The sequence below is a fragment of the Helianthus annuus genome, chromosome 7 (assembly GCF_002127325.2).
Source record: "Helianthus annuus cultivar XRQ/B chromosome 7, HanXRQr2.0-SUNRISE, whole genome shotgun sequence".
Taxonomy (NCBI): domain Eukaryota; kingdom Viridiplantae; phylum Streptophyta; class Magnoliopsida; order Asterales; family Asteraceae; genus Helianthus; species Helianthus annuus.
The window spans coordinates 78,541,676-78,559,107 of record NC_035439.2 but is presented as its reverse complement, the minus strand read 5'-3'; the positions used below and the strand labels follow the sequence as shown (position 1 = coordinate 78,559,107).

At 36.6% G+C, this 17,432-nt stretch overlaps 1 protein-coding gene and 1 long non-coding RNA gene across 2 annotated transcripts; one reads left to right on the top strand and one right to left on the bottom strand.

Annotated features, from left to right (window-relative positions):
* The first annotated feature begins 279 nt into the window (after window positions 1-279).
* Window positions 280-3,041, top strand: LOC110866220. Its single transcript, XR_002551235.2, has 3 exons — window positions 280-441; window positions 1,228-1,500; window positions 1,615-3,041. It is a non-coding gene; the product is annotated as an uncharacterized LOC110866220 (long non-coding RNA).
* A 7,288-nt stretch (window positions 3,042-10,329) lies between these two features.
* LOC110866489 (ring-infected erythrocyte surface antigen-like) lies at window positions 10,330-10,923 on the bottom strand. The gene has a single exon (XM_022115637.1). It carries the CDS (start codon window positions 10,921-10,923, stop codon window positions 10,330-10,332), a length of 594 nt encoding a protein of 197 aa, XP_021971329.1.
* Window positions 10,924-17,432: the final 6,509 nt, after the last annotated feature.

Here is a 17,432-nt window from a genome sequence, read left to right as displayed (position 1 = left end):
TTAAGCTTATCGAACAAAATTTTTTGTTCGTGTTCGTTCGTTAAGCTTATCGAACGAACATAAACGAACTTCCCGCCGAACGGTTCACGAACTGTTCGCTGAACGTTTGGTTCGTTTACAGCCCTAGCTTCAATGGTTAGCAACAAGGTGTTTGTCGACAATGGTTAACAAGTGGTCCCAAAAAAGAGTCTAGCTTGGTATGTAATTCATGACTTCTTTATAGAATTTTTCATGTATATAATATGCTTGTATATAAAGTAATGATATATTATCCTCGTCTGTTACATGCTGGTGGTTTTTGTGTGGTCCCTAAAAAGAGCTGGTGGTTTGTGTGTGTTTTTTATGGGTTTTGTTTGAATTTAAAGGTTCCATGGTTTTACTGTGAATGGTCTTTTATTTTGGAGTTATGGATTTTGACTTTCCTCTACTCATACTCTCTCGGTAATCAATTTTTCTCATTTTTGTTCTTCTTTTTAATTGTGTGCCAGTGTTTTTGTTTATACTGTTGGATAAGACTTAGAGATTTGGGTGACATTTGAATATGTTTGGGTAAGAACTTCTTCTTAATCTATCGTTCTTGAATTTTATTTGAATTAGTTATAGTTTACAGCTTTATATTAACTTAATAAAGTATTAAAAGTTTCAAGAAATTTATGGTATTTTCATTTGGTAAACCGTGTATATACGCGGTCTAGAGCTCTCATGAATTCAGGTCGTCCAATCTTTTTTCTCAGTGTATAAATGGTGATTTCACTTTTTCAACCATTTATAGAGTTTACAAATAGTGATGTTTCATGCTATTAAAGCTTATTTTTGGTTTTGAAATTGTGGAATAAGGGAGACATGCATTCTGCTCTTTGGGGTTCTAAGGTAGGAAATAGTTAGAGGACTACAAATGACAGTAGCTATACATGGAGTTAGTAATTGGCAAATTGATGCTTTATGTTCTTAGAATTTTGAATCCAATATATGTTTTATATATCGTTTTATATATAGTTTTATATACGTAAGCGAAAGAAGCTAAAAATGATGAAGAAATTGGTATATTCTTGTATTCTATTTAATATATTTCTTAATCGGGATTTGTTTTTTATTATCATCATTCGTTTTTACCCAATATATTTTTGTTTTCACTGTCAGAACCCTACATGTAGTAGCAACTAACTCTACATCATCTGTTTTTTTTTTTTCCTTTTTTGGTGATGATGTTTGAAATTTGGTGATCAGTTGGTTCAGGCAGGCTGAGGCGGCTTTTTTCGTCGACCACCGAAATGGCGGTGGTGAAGGAATTTGGTGGATGTGAGTCGTAATTTGACCTACTTTTCACATCTGATGTTCCAATGATTATTCTTCTTCATATAATTCATTTGTCAAGACGTAGAAGATGGTTCCAACGATTTACGTACAAGCAACAAGGGAAAGCCGCTATTTCATTAAACAAAGTATTTTTTTTATGTCACTTATGAAGGGGCTGTTGATATATACAAGATCCAAGATCCAGTAAGTCATTTTGTTAAAAGTTGGAATTTTTTGAGATATTGTTTGATGTTTCTTAAGGTTATTGGATTTAAGTGTCCTTTTCTTCTTATTAATTTTAATAAAAACTGTTAAAAGGTCCAACGGCATGCGGTTGAAGATCAAGTTGCTTACTTTGGACAAACACCGTCACGTCTTTTGACAGTCCCTCATATTAGCAAAATTGTGAATGGGAAGTATACTTTTATGAAGCTCAGTTAGGTAACCTTCTATTGTTCTGTATTGAGCAGTTTTGTTTTTTATTTGAGATTTGGGGAATAGTATGAGAAAAAAGAATGTAATTTGCTGTTCATGTGTTATTGTTTGTGAAATTAAGCATGTTTTCTTAATTCCAGTTTTGGTACTAGCCATGATCACAACTTGCAATTTTAGTACTTTAGCATTTTAACTCATTATATTAAATATATGCAGTGCTAATTTAGATAATAGGTTGTTACTATGTTTTACATTTTTCCAACCATTATATGAATACTCTACAGTTCGAACTTGCCATTATATTAAATATATGCTGTGCTAATTTAGATAATAGGTTGTTACTATGTTTTACAAGTTTTGGACCATTATATGAATATTCTACAATTCGAACTTACCATTCTGGTGTAAATGGGTTGCTACCTCTATAAATGAATCACTTTTTTTTTCTCAAGTTTGTGGTTATATTTAATTGGGAGTCTCTGGTTTGCAACTTTTATGTGGACCCAACAGGTATGTTTACCAATCTCTTGGCTTCATTTATCCATTATTTTGATTTGATGTGTTTCGTTTAGTTGCTACCAAAGTAATATGCCATATTCATACTACATTTGTATGAAGGAAGCCCCTTTACTCCTATTACGGTCAAGACGTGGGAGCTTCAGTTTTAACACCATAAGAGTTTCTTATATTTAGGGCACATGATGTGGAATATGGTGTATGAAATGCACATATGGGTTGTAAGAAATAAGCATGCATATATTTTATATATTAACTTATGTTCTTTCATGACATCCACACTTTGTAGTAGTAATATGTGTAAAAATAATTTGTTTTAACTTTCATTAGTTTGAATCTGCCATGATATAATAACTCTTCTACAGGCATGCAATGCTCATGGCCTCAACTGTGTCCTTTTTTGGTAAATTGTTTGTAGTAAACTGCTTCGATATTAATTATATAACTTGAGATGACGTATGTCTTTTTACATAGTAATAAATTTGAATCAAAGTAATATGCTTCGCCTGAGCACCTAGGCGCAAGAAGCGAGCGCCTTTAATAACTATGGGTTTAATAGCGAGCGCCTTTAATAACTATGCGTTTGTACAGAATATTTCAAAGTAAATAATATGGTTTTGTTGATACAATTAAATTACTTCTTTTTTGGGACGTCTTTCAAGGAAAACAAGATAAAGAAGGTACCATCTTTACATTACAGCCTTATATGCTTCTCATACTTAGGGGTGCTTTTAATAACAAGATGCTTAAACGCACATCCAAACACCCTTCGATACAAGTTAACCATTAGATGAATCATGATTGTCCGTAATGATGAAATACAATTTTTTTTTGGAAGGTTGCAGTTCTCTGCATTGGTATAAAAAGGTATAAAATAAACATTAAATATATATAAAAAATTATTTGCAAAACGGATCTGTTTATCATAAAGAGATTCGTCGTTCCTGACCCTGCTTCACCTTAATTGTTATTTGAACAAGTAATTTTTTCCTTAAATTTTTAACTACCATATTGCTTAACACGAAATAGCGGGCACTATTTCATCGCTAACGCGACGTAGCATCTAGGTACGTTGTTGCTATTCGCTATCGATAACTATGCCGTGAAATTTACAGGTGATAACCTGTACATGTGATAATGGGTCGGGTAGCGATTAACCCGTAAACCTTTTTTTTCAGTTTTAGAATCTTTATGATTACAAAACAAATCATTATTACAATAACTATGAAATAAGCATTTTGTTTACTTATTGTTTTAATCAACCTACTCTTGACTTGATATATTAGGATAAAGCTTTGTTATTGATAGTTGAAATTCACAATAATGTTTACCTTTGGGTTGATTTGTCGTTGATAGATTAGGATAAAGCTTTGTTATTGTTTTAGCCAACCTACTCTTGACTTGATAGATCAGTCTCAATCTTTAGGAGAAACTGTGTTATAATGTGGGATGACCTGAATAAATGGAAATGTAGTCGTTGATATATAGAATGGAAGGGTTATTATCCATTCTTAAATGGTACGGGTCTTGGGTCTTGGTTTTTGAGTGGGTCAATTCGGGTTATATATTTTCTTTACTAAAATGGTCCAACGGATAAAATTAGACAATAAAGCAACTGAAGGGATCAAACCAAATGTCACTAGAAATGTAATTTTAATGCAGAAATCCTCCTAAACGTTTTATTAAAATAACGGGAGTATTGATGTGGCGAGTGATGTGACAGGTTTGGATTTTGGGCTTTAACCAACGTTTTGCACGTTTTTAGTATGAGACTGATTATGATTAGATGCTTTTAGTATGATAACTCATATTAGAAGCTCCTTATGTCAAGAGAAGAGATGCTTCCAGCAACTCATAAAATTTTGAATAAAAGTAGAGTTGCATTTAGCTTTAAATTTAGTTGTCCAACTAATCTATATTTGAAAATTATTTTTAATTTTGAAGACGTTAACGTTTAATTAATATACCTTATTAGTCACGCATTATTCATTATTAAAATATATATACAGTTGTGTTTAAAAAATTTAAATATTCGACCCGTGAGTATTCACGGGTTATAACCTAGTTAAATACAAAGAAAATAGAGATAACAAAATCTAAGTAGGTAGATACCATTTAAGAGAAGCTTCACTTTCACTATAAATGTCTACCACTTGGAACTTAACCACTCACTTTCACTTACCTGAAAAAACCCTAAAAATCTCTTCATCTTCTTTCATGTCTCACCCACCAAAAATGGCTAGAATCTATCCTGACTTCTTTCCAATACCACATCACCCACATCACAACCTGAGGATCAGAACAAGCTTTGATGGTCCTGCATGGGAAGGATGCCAAATCATCCTTAACATGCTCATGCAAAGTCCCTTAGCCTATGCCTTGTCTACACACATTATGGTCTATACAGAGATCTTGCAACAATTCTGGAGGGAAGCAAGACTCCTGCTTCACGAAGGAAGGTTTACTTCTATAGGAAGTTACGTGCTGGGGAAACCAATCATCCTCACAGAGTGTGTTATCAGAGAGCTTCTAAACCTAAATGATGACAACAATGTTCTCACCTTCACCAGAGAATAGATTGATGATACCCTAACTCAAATGGGTATAATGTGGAGAATCCGAACAGACCAATCTCCAAGTCCGACTTCATCAAGCCATGGCAGTATTTGGTGACTCAGATCGGGGTTTGCTTTTCAAAGAAAATCATAAACTACCATGAGATCTCATACTGGTTGATGTAACATGTACATGCCATTATACAGGATGTTCCATATAATTTCTCTCATTATCTGATGAAAGATCGTACCAGCAACCTGTGGTCTATCAGGCCATTGTTAGTTTATCCGCGTTTCATGATGAAGGTAATTACTAGCCAGCTAGGGTTTAGAGGTATTCTTGCATGGTATCCCAGAGCTGAGGTGGTACTTCAATAGAATATTCGTAATATTCTGCTTGTACCAAGTGCCAACAATACAAGACATGAGACCCATCTCTGGTTATTTGTCGAGCTTATCTATGGAGAAGATTAGATGTAGTTTTCTTTTGTTACTGTTTGAAGTTTTTTTGGGTTAACTTAGTAAAAGTTTATATTATGTCTTTACATACTTGCATTCTGTTGATTTGATTAGGGGAAAGGAAAAACAAAAGGGTAAAAAACATATGGTAAACAAGAGGGAGTTAAAGACACAAAGCAACTTGTGTTTATCAGAAACAAAACATTTGACACAAAACTTCAAGTGGGAATTCTATCTCAGACCCTTCAATTTCAAACTCTTATTCAATGGCTAACCCCAAATATTTCTCTAGTGAAGCTTTAGAGACTTTAAAATCATACCCTAGGTGTATGGGAAATGCAAACATAGCTCAACGGTGTGACAAGAAACTAGATGCCTCATGGATTTTTGATTCCAGGGTAACCGATACCATGACGTATGATCTTTCAGATATTGTATCTAAAGCTCAACCAAAAAAGACACGTATTCGGATAGCCGATAGTGGGATTTGTCATGTCGAAGGAAGTGGGACAATTGAAATATCTCCTACCTTAAAACTATCGAATTGTCTTTATATACCTTCCCTGTCACATAAACTTTTATCCATTAGCCATGTCACGAAAGAGTTAAATTGTACAATTCTAATGCATCCTACCTTTTGCATCTTATAGGATATCAGGACAGGAGTGATCACTGGGCGTGGCACTAAACGCCAAGGGCTGTATTATGTGTATGAAGTGACTCATCAGGGGACTGTGATGTTAGCTCATGGAAGTATTGATAGAGAAGCATGGTTATGGCATAGGAGGCTAGGACACCCATCCACTGGTTACTTACATCTTTTGTTTCCAAGGTTATTTCCTTCAAAAAACAATCCAGATTGTGAAACCTGTGTTTTGGCCAAAAGCCATAGACATACCTATTTACCGAATAATACTATAGCTGATATACCTTTTTTGTTGATTCACTGTGATGTTTGGGGACCAACGAAAGTTGGGGGGCAAAACTTTCGATATTTCGTTATATTTGTTGATGATTGTACTCGTATGACGTGGGGGTATTCTTTGAAACATAAATCCGAGGTCTTTGAAAAATTCAAGGAATTTCATACTATGGTAGAAAATCAATTCCATAGCCTCATTCAAATTCTCCAATCTGATAATGGAGGAGAATTTGTTAATGACTCTATGAAATTTTTTTGTAAATCAAAAGGGATAATTCACCAAACTTCATGTTCCCACACCCCTGAACAGAATGGTGTGTTAGAATGGAAGAATCGAATCTTGTTAGAAATAACTCGTGCCCTAGTGATAGAATCCCAAGTTCCTACATCATTCTGGCCTGAAGCTTTAGCTATGGCTACGTATCTCATAAATCGCCTCCCAACCAAAGCACCCCAATTGACACCCTAACCAAGTTCACCAAACTCCCTCCGCCACTTACTCTTGAATCTAAGGTATTCGGTTGTTCTGTCTTTGTTCACATACCCAAAATCAACTGAAACAAACTTGGGAAACTTGGGCCATGTGCAAAAAAAATGTGTCTTTGTAGGATATGGAGTTACTCAAAAGGGATACCATTGTTACAATCAAAAAAACGAGGCACATGTATACTACAATGGACCGCGACTGCCTTGAAATAGATTTTTTTTATAACTCCCAACATAATGGTCAAGGGGAGAAGGAGCATGTTGACCCATTAAGTAGGTTGGTTTGGTTGCCTTCGTCAGAAGAAATTTCTCGCAATGAGTCACTAAGATCCACACAGCCTGCGAAACCATCCGTTAGTGTCACTGAACAAGGTCCTCTTGACTTGGTACCCGAGGTAAGTGAATCCCCCCTACTTGAATCTTCCATACTTGAACCAAATGATAACTCTTCATTTACTCCTAATCCTGATGTTCAGCAAACAATAGTTGAACAGGGGGAACAAACCACTGATGATAGTGTTTTTCAGCAAAAAGTAGTTGAACAGAGGGAACAAACAACTGATGACAATGGGCAAGGAGTACATGAAATAAATAATCGTGATGTGCTACCTCCAAGGGTAAATAGAGGAGTTCCTCTTAAACGGTACTCTCCAGAAAAAGAGTCTCGGAGCTCCAAATATCCTATGGTAAACATTGCTAAAGGAAATCTGTCTAAAGAAGCCAAGGCATTTGATTCCTCATTATACTTAGAAGAGATTCCAGCTAGTGTTGAGGAAGCCTTAGCATCAGAAGTATGGAAGGATGCAATGGTGACAGAGATGAAGGCACTAATTAAAAATGATACATGGAAAAAAGGGAAGCTTCCAATAGGAAATAAAGCGGTAGGATGTCGTTGGGTGTTTTCTATTAAACACGAACCCGATGGTACCATTGAAAGGTATAAAGCCCAATTGTTGGCCAAAGGGTACACACAAACTTACGGGATTGATTACTCAGAAATATTCTCTCTAATAGCAAACTCGATACAATTATGGTGCTTCTTTCTATTACGGCTAACAAGGATTGGCCACTGCACCAATTTGATGTAAAGAATGCTTTCTTACATGGAGAATTAAAGGAGCTTTATATGGCAGCTCCAGCAGGGTTCACTAGAGACTTCAAAACAGGAGAAGTATGTCAATTGAAGAAGTCGATCTATGGGCTTAAACAGTCTCCACGGGCTTGGTTTGGGAGGTTCACTATTGCTATGAAAAAATATGGCTTTAAACAAAGCAATTTTGATCACACCTTGTTCTTAAAAAGAAGGGGGGGTCTCTTGTGAGTTGTTTAATTATTTATGTTGATGATAAGATAATTACAAGGGATGATCACGAGGAAATGTCAAGATTAAAAGAAAACCTGTTCACAGAGTTTGAAATGAAAGACTTAGGATAGCTCAAATTTTTTCTTGGAATTGAAGTTCTAAGATCTAAGCGAGCAATATTTATTTTCAAGAAAAAATATATTCTGGATTTGTTAGCTGAAACTGGAATGATTGAATGCAAACCAGCAGACACTCCAATGATTGTAAATCATCGATTACACATGGAAGAAGGAGCAAAACTAGCAGATAAAGAAAGGTATCAACGAATGCTGGGGAAACTAATATATCTATTTCATACTCGGCCAGATATAGCCTATTGTGAGGACCGTGAGTTCGGGTCTTCGAACGCGCTCAGACCGGATCTAACACCTATAGACTTGTGCGGGATCCAAGAAAGTAGTAGGAGAGAGAGTAACACTGAAGACACTGTTTAACATCATTCTCATTGATAATAGAAACGATTACAAGAACCTGAGAGAATTTCGACAGGGCTTCGCCTAGGTGCCAAAATGAACAGTAACAAATCAGGGCCCAGGCACCTCTATTTATAGAGGCTGCCCATCCGGGTGAAACCACTAGACTGCCCATCCGTCCGGATGGGGATGTCCATCCGTCCGGATGGACTCCATCCATCAGGATGGACTTACAACATGTACAAAACCTATGTTTCGACCCGGATTACATACAAAACATACTACAAACATTACACAAACATCAGACAGGTAAAACAAAGACTCGATACAGACGAAAGCTATAGATATAGTGCATTCACAGACTCCCCCTTGGATGTAGTAGTCTTCTTCCTGTATAGTATCGATCAATCCTTCTTGCTGCGTCTTCTCTCCCTGTACTTTCTCCTTCTCTCTTCTGCACGTTCAGCTAACATTCTCTTTCTCTTGGGCCTTCCTTCACTTATCCACCATTCACGCCATTCCTTGATTCCATCCATTGTCTTTGACCATCTGGGAATTTTTTGTTCTTCAGATTCAATCGGAGTTTGATCAGTCTCAAAACTCCCCATTCCTAGTCTCCATTTAGCACGCTTAGCGGCTTCAGCCATCATCTTATCCATTCTTTCATTATGGCGCGCTTGCTTGAGAAAATCTTCCAATTCTAGATCTCTCCACTTTGATTCCCAGTAGCGCCCTGAATTGATGTCTTTTTCGAAGCAAACTTTCACCAACTTCTGATATCTAAGCGCCTGCTCTTTGTCAGCCTCATAGTACATAATCTTGTTGAAGAAGAGGCATTCATTATCTTTCTTGGAGCAGTTAACGAGCCACATAGGATCAAGAATGTGAATGTATCTCCAGAAGCCAGTCTTCCCATCTAACCAAGTTATCACAAATTCACATGTATGTGGATTGAAGATCCACCCTTTGAAATCCTTGTAAAAGTCTTGCTCCATTGCTTTTAAAGGAATGTTCTTCATACATCGTGGTCGTCTCACATGTAACGTTATATCCTTCTCACCCATAACAGGATCAATCTTTTCTATATGCTTTGGACGGTGAGCCTTCCAGTCTGGAAAGTTCAATGTAGCTTGGTACTTTATGTAATCCCACAATCTTCGTTCGTGAAATCTTACTTCTGGACCATGAAGACATTGTTGAATATTCTTGGTTTTCACCAATTCTTCAACATCCTACCAAGGTAGTGTTTTGATATCCTTAGGAAATTCGAAGTATTGAACACCATATTCTCATTTAATCGCATATACCTTCATGTCTTCTAGATAACCCCACGACAGAATGTCTCCAAGAGATTCATCAGGATGCCTGGTGAAGAACTTCAATGGTCGTTTAAACTATCGCTCTTCCAGCATAGGTTTGAACCACTTCTTTCTTTCTTCTCTAAGCTCTTCCTTTGACAATGTCTTTGGAGGACCATCTGTACTTATCTTTTCAACAACTTTTCGTCTGAGATCATCTTCATTGTGAGTGCGAAACAATTCCGCAAAAGTAGGAAAATCATCATCCTGACCAGAATAATGAAACGGAACATCTTGGTCGGAATCTGATCCTTCTTCAACAATCACTTCATCGAAATTGTCTGCATCTTCTACAAACTTGAACATATATTCACTTTCTGAAGCTGTTGGAATCTCATCTTCTATGTCAAACTTGAATTGTTCATCACTTAACCCCAAAGCATCCAACATAGACTCCCTCGTCCAAGTTTCAACCAGTTCTTCTTGCTTCAACATCATGACTAAGGTAAACAAATTTGGGAGTATTAGAGAGTACCTGTTCAGCATCTTTAGCACCTGATGTAGACTCCCCCTTAGGCTGTTCTTCCTATCTTTCCTCGTTCTGAGTATCATCAAGATAATCATTAACTTGATTGCCACCAGGTCGTCTTACAATCATTGCACCACCATTACCACCCTGATCATCATCATCATTATCATCATCTTTACCATCATAATGATAATCATCAACTTCACCAAACCATTCTTTTAACTCTTCATCATCATCATCATCATCTTCATCAACCATCTCATACTTTCTTGGCTTAGCTCTTAGTCGATGCCTTTCAACTTCTATTCTTCTCATATTATCTTCCCTGCTGTAAGATACCGTCTTTGGTTCACCAACTAGAGTAAACAACTGAGCGAGGACTAGAGCATTTTCTTCATTAACTTCAACCTCTGCAACATTGACTTCAACATTAACATCAGCATTAAAAACTTCAACATCTGTAATTTTAACCTCAACATCTTCAACATTAGCTTCAACCTCTGCAACATTAGCTTCAACATTTTCAGCATCTGGTTGTTGTACTTGTTGACTCGATGAACCAAAAATCTCTTCCTTGTCAACTACGACACCTTTACCTTTATCCTTTAAAGCTTCAGCGGTTTCTTCAGCATCTTTCTTTTCTTTCTCCATCCTCCGAGCCTCAGCTCTTTGGATTTTGAATCTCATCGAACGCCGCATGCACATTGATGCCAAGTCTTTCTTCAATTACAACATGCAACATATCTATCTGCTTGGACTTGTTCTCATCTCCGGCTTTCAGATCTTCTATCTCCTTTTTCAAGATCTCATTTGCATTGCTTATTGTCGTGTTGGCATCATTCAAGTCACAATTTTCAACTAGCAGCTCATCAATTGTTTCTGTTGGTGCATGTTTTGTGACAACAGCTTAATAGTTTGTTTATTTAGTCTTTGGATATTTTGTATTGGGCTTAGCATATTGGTTAGGGAGTTAATTATTGTTATGGGCTAGGAGAATGGCCTGGCCCAGACCAAATCCCATATGCAAACCTTGTCCTATAAATACAAGGCTTGGCATTAGGGTTTAGGTTAGCCATTTTATAGACATTGTACACACTTAGAGGAGTTGTTAGAGAAATCTACAGAGAGTGGCTGAGAGATTTCTTGTGGGTCTTGAATTGATTGTAAACTTCGTGTTGGATAATCAATAGAAGACCAGATTGAAAGTGTATCGTGTTCTTGATTCTTGTTCTACTCGTTTTTCTGTGAAATTTGATCTAGAGGATTCCGCACTCTAGGTTAGATCGACGATTCTGTTACGATCCGCACGGTTACGGGGACCTACAATTGGTATCAGAGCGTTAGGCTCTTGTTTGGCTTGGTTCAGAATCGTTTCTGCAGAAAATCGGCGTTTTTGGACGTGTTTTGAAGGCTGTTCGTGAGTTCTGCTGCTGATTTCGGAGAAACTGCAAGGATTTCGGATTAAAATCAAGTATTACGGATCAATTTTGGATAAAAAGCTTGCATTTCGGATCAGAAATCAACTATTTCAGACTATCAGCATCAATTTCGGATAAACAGCATCAATTTCGGATAGATATACTGCATCTCGGATTTAGACAGTTGCATTTCGGACCAGATTTGTTGCATTACGGATCAATCTCAAGGATCGCGGATCATTTCGGATAGGAGGGTATTCATTTCGGATAAAAGGGTCTGATTTCGGATCAGTTTGGTTCATTTCGGACCAGCAAGTGCTCATTTCCGATCACCTCTAATCATTTTGGACTAGCATTTCGGATTGAGGACAATTTCGGACCATTTTAAACGATTTCGGACAAGGTGGAATTTTTCTTGGCTTGCGTAAGAAAAATTTCACTAGTTCGTGTTTAGGAAGATATCCGTAACTCATCTCAGGAAACCGTTTGCACCGTTTGCAACTCTGGAAAATCCCAAAATAAGTTTTTGACATTATATATCATTGGAACCGTACTTTCGAGACGAGTCTAACGGTATAATTTGGTAAAAACAGTTTTCGGAAAAATCTTTGTACGGTTTTATCAGTTTGCTTACGGTAAAAGCTCAACAAGGACCAGTAGAGAAGTTAGATTTGGATTTTGACACAGGTTACCAAAATTCATTTAAACTTTTACGCTGCGAAATGGATAAGATGAATAATGGAAGTGAGGTTGTTAAAAACTGGCCTAAGCTTAAAAACGTCAAAGAATATGCTGACTGGAAAGAGCAGTTTGAGGCATTTATGAAAAGAGAAGATACGAGAATGTGGAGCTGTATGATAGATGGATATGTTGCTCCTACACGTCGTGTTGAAGGAAGAGTTAAGGTGATTTCTTATGAGAAGATGGATGAATCTGAGAGTCAGGTGGTTGATGCTGAGAAGAGAGCTTTAGCAGTGATCAAGAAATCCTTACCTGGAGGCATTAAGCATACCTTCAAGAACTATGGGAATTCTGGAGATCTGTGGGAAGCTTTGGAAAACGTTATCAGATCTCTTCAAAAGTAACTACTTGTGATCAAGCATTGGTAGCTGAGCTTGCAGCTGTAAAGATCGGAGAGGAAGCTGCTGAGGAAGAAGAGAAGAAGGAAGTAGATGAGGAGAATGCTGAAAAGAAGGCTGCAGAAGTTTCAGAGTGCATGAATGATGTGAATGGACTTACATCAGAGGTAAAGGTATCATCAGAATCTGTAAGCCATACATGTCTTAATTGCACTGAACTACAGGGTAAAGTTGACAAACTATCGGAACAAAATTTTGTTAGCTGATTTGGAAAACCGGAAAGAGTTAAATGTTCTTTTGATTAAAAGAGAGTCAAATTGTTTAGAAAAACTCAAATCAAATGAACAAGAAATTAGCAGTCTAACAAGCAAAGTCAATGAACTGTTACAGGTCATTGATTTGGCTCGTGAAACTGTGAAAGAAAAGACTAACGAGTTTTCAGAAAAGTGCACAGAATTGGCTGATGCACAAGCCAAAATTGTAGAAACTTCAGGGGAAGTTAGACAATTTTGGGAATTCTTCGTTAGTCAGGACTCGAATTCAAAAGGGTTTAAAAAGGAGTAATGATAAAACAGGGGTGGGGTATGCTAAAGCTTCATCTTCTGAAAATCAAGACTACTCATTTTTACCAACTGAAGATGAGCTAGCTGATTTTGTAACCACTACACAAGTAGTAGTGGATCCGATAGCTGTGGACTTGCCAAATAGTCCAGTTTCTTTGAAAGAATCTGTTGGATCTAACAGTACACCTCATAAAGTGGATGAGGATACTGAAGACAAAAAGGCTAAAACGTTTAAAAAGGGATCAAACAAAAAGAAAAGTTACAAGAAAAGATCCTGTTTTAAATGTCACAACAAAGGGCACGTGGCGAGTTGTTGTCCTTTGAAGAAAGGTAAACAAAAAGTTGATGAGGTTAAGGATGGAAATCAGGTTGGGTCAAGCAATAGTGTAAAAACAAGTTGTCAGATAAAGAAACCTGAATTTCAATCAAAACCTTCAACTTCGAAAAGATTTGATAGACCAAGAAGTATTTCTCTACAATTTAGTCAATATAATGGTAAATCAAATCATTTTCAAAGTCAAAATAGAAATTTTGGATATCAAAATCGATACCAAACTGCCGATAATCGAAATTTTGAATAAAGAAATGAACATAGGAGTTTTAGTAACTCAAGTGTTCAACAACATCCAAAATTTTTCCAGAATTCATGGTATGTAAATGGTACAAGAAGGTATCAAGATAATAATTTCCAAAGGTCAGAAAATACGAGAGGTTATTGGAACTCTCACAATCAAAGACCTAATGGAAATTATCAATCTTGTTCAACAATGGGGAAGCAATCCAAGACTCCATTGAGGAGTGATGGATATTGGATGGATGTTCCTGTAATGGATGAATATGGAAAACCCAAGACCATCAGGGCTTGGGTTCTAAATTCTAACTGTTGGCATTGAACCCTACCAGAGGAACAGATAATGAAAGCCAAAACCGGATCACAACAGTGGACTCATAATAAACAGCTACTTACACTTGGTTTTCCCCTTGACAGTGGTATTCTAACAGCCGATGGATCTTAAGTACTGCTCACTATAACAACTGATGAACCAAACACTGATGAGATTCTAAAGACTGCTAAAGACAAACACTGTTGCTCTATCTACTGCTGTTTCCTAAGTACTGCTGAAGACACAAGCACTGCCCATTCAAAGAATGATCACCTTTGAAGAAAGCACTGAAGCTCAACATCAGTGCTCAGGCTACAACAGTGGAACAGTTGTTATCTCTTGTTTTTGTATTGTACTTATAGTCAGATTTTACACATCAGTAGTTTGTTTAGAACAGTGTTTATAGGTTGTTAGTTTGTTAGATGTCACTATCATGGTGACGTCAGCTGAGATGCTTCAGTGGTTTGGTTTGCCTATAAATGGAGCAGTACCCTGTACTGTTACATTTGATTGACTGAGTGGATTCTTCCTCTTTAGTCCAATCCTTTCATCTTGTGCAAGCAACCTTGGGGTATCAGGCTGAGGGGGAGCTTAGTTCTGTAAACATGCTGTAATCATTTGCTTTGTATCTCAATCATTCAACTTAATGAAAAGCATTTGTTTACCAAACTATTTTCTCTTCTGATTGTGTTCACAAAGTTTGTTTTTCATTTCCGCTGCACTTAATCTCATTTTATATTCATTGTTCTGTCAAAATTATACAAACGAGCACAATCATGACAGCCTCCAATCCTAACAATTGGTATCAGAGCAAGGACAGTCAAATTCGATCTAACAATCAATTTGACATAACAGTTCAGCTCAAAATTCATTGATACTAAGGTTGATTGTATTTAGTTGAAAAACAGAGCAACGAGAAATCATGTTCAAAATGATGAATCTGATACTCTGTAAAACAACCAAGATGTCATAAGATTCACAAATTTCAAAATAACAAGTGTTTTCATGATCAAATCACTCATAGTTTTCAGATCTGACAACATGTCTGGCAACTATGTATGACTATCCTCATTCAAAATTGATTTCAACTGTTGTTATGAAATTTGTGATGATTTCATCATATTTTATACTAAAGTATGTACCTCAGATTAGCGAAACCTATGTTCATATAAACATTAGTATTCTGCTAACATAGAAAGAGGGAAATAAAGCTTTAGTCAAAATTTCTTATGTGCTAAAAGGCAGGTTGAGAATCCTGAAAAGGACCAAATCAACTTTGTCAAAACACATTAAGAAAATATGGGGTCAAAACTGTCCAAATCATATGTAATGTGAGAATTGGTAATAAAACATGTACAAATGTAGCCAGATCTCTCAAAACATTGCTGAAAATGATTTTGGATTGAGGATTCTTTCATAAAAACCTCCCAGTAAGTATCTTATTACTTATGAATGGGAAGGGTGAAGAGGGAAGAAGAAAATGAACAAAACTCAAAAGTGTGCTTATCTCAAAACTCTTGAAGCCAAAAGGAAAAGAGTATAAGCATAAAACACTTATGAGGTCAAGGTTGGGTAAACAGTGGTCATCATGCAACTGTGTGCTTTCATCAAATACAGGAATCGTTCAGGTAACAATGGCATCTCCAGTGATTGACCTTAAAGGAAGAATTTACAATCAATTGTCAAGAAAATGACCCTAAACAATGGTCAAAATAACTTGAGAATGATATGATCATGTCCTTACTTGAAAAGCTGTAAGATCCTTTTGATGTTATTTTCAAAACATCCTTTAACTATTTCTCAAGGTGTTTTTCTCAAATAAAACCGGATATATTACTTCATTTTTTTGAATAATATATTTTGGACTTTTACTCATTTTTGATTGGTAAAAGTTTTCTCACCGGTCAGGATATAATTTCCTTATTTTTGTGTGAAATTTCTATCCCTAAATCTGATCAAAAGGAAATGGCACACATGTCAAAATCATGTTAAGCTCAAGTTTGTTTGTCACAGATCAAAAATTGATTGCAAATTGATTTTCAACTACTGAGATACTCACGTTCTAATTCAAATAATTAGACACATATTGAGTAGCCTTGGTAGAAAAGACTTCATCATCTGGGATGCTGAACCACTGTCAGGAATAATGAACATGTGGCAAAGCCTTGAACAAAGATTTCTGAGATAACTGCTAGCAATTTAAACTTGAGAATTTACATCCAAAATGTAAATTGTTGAGTATAGCATTTCTGAAGCTAAACAGATGTTGGACATGATATTGTGTTTACACAAGACAAAATCAATACCCACATCTGATCAAGCAGATGTTAAAATTATTTGTCAAAAGTCAAAACACTGCTGCATAAACAGTTGTTATACTAATTACCTTCATTATTGCTTTCTACCACTGTTGTACCTTAAATGTTGTTGTGCCTCAACATCTGCTATCTAAAGTCTGTCCACTGCTGAAAGTCAACCCCTGCTCCTTGAAAATCTTGAAAAACACTGATGTTCAAAATCATTGTTCTATCCACTGATATACTATCCACTGATAGTAAAAATCATCCACTGCCTCATTCTGTTACCGTTGTAACTACTGATGGTTGATCCATCAGTGGCTGTCAAAACAACTGTCCTCCATTATTTACTCTTTCATCAGGTGTTGACACGTGGTCAGCTTTTTAGTCGTCAGATCGTTATAACCGCTGCCACATCAGCATTCATTTTTTTTCCCTAAAATAAAACCCCGATTAAACCCAAACAGGGGCTCACACTGTCGAATTGAATTCCAAAATTCTCTTCTCAAAGCAGTTTCCCACTCTTCTTCACAAAAACTTTCTTCGATCTTCTTCATCAAAAATGACGAAATCAAAATCGAAGTCAAAATCAAAACCATCTTCTTCCTCCACCCCAACAGACGCCACTCAAATGGCCGCCGAAACCACAGAAATCCGTTACAAAGCCCCTCATAACTAGGTGGGTATACTCACAAAACCCACAACCGACAACACCTTTGACACCATCATTGACATCTTATCTGCATCAAAGTATAAAACTTTGATAACAGCAGACGCTCCCATCTATCTAAAAACCCAGAGAGAGTTCTGGAACAATGCCACCCTTGAAAAACAAGGAGATACTGTCACAGCCATCAACTCCTCGATACAGGGTAAAAAGATTCAAATCTCTCCATAATCTATTTCTGAAGTCTTCAAA

Excerpts from the sequence above, each read along its gene's own strand:
- LOC110866489 (XM_022115637.1), bottom strand. The coding sequence starts at position 10,923 with ATGGAGAAAGAAAAGAAAGATGCTGAAGAAACCGCTGAAGCTTTAAAG.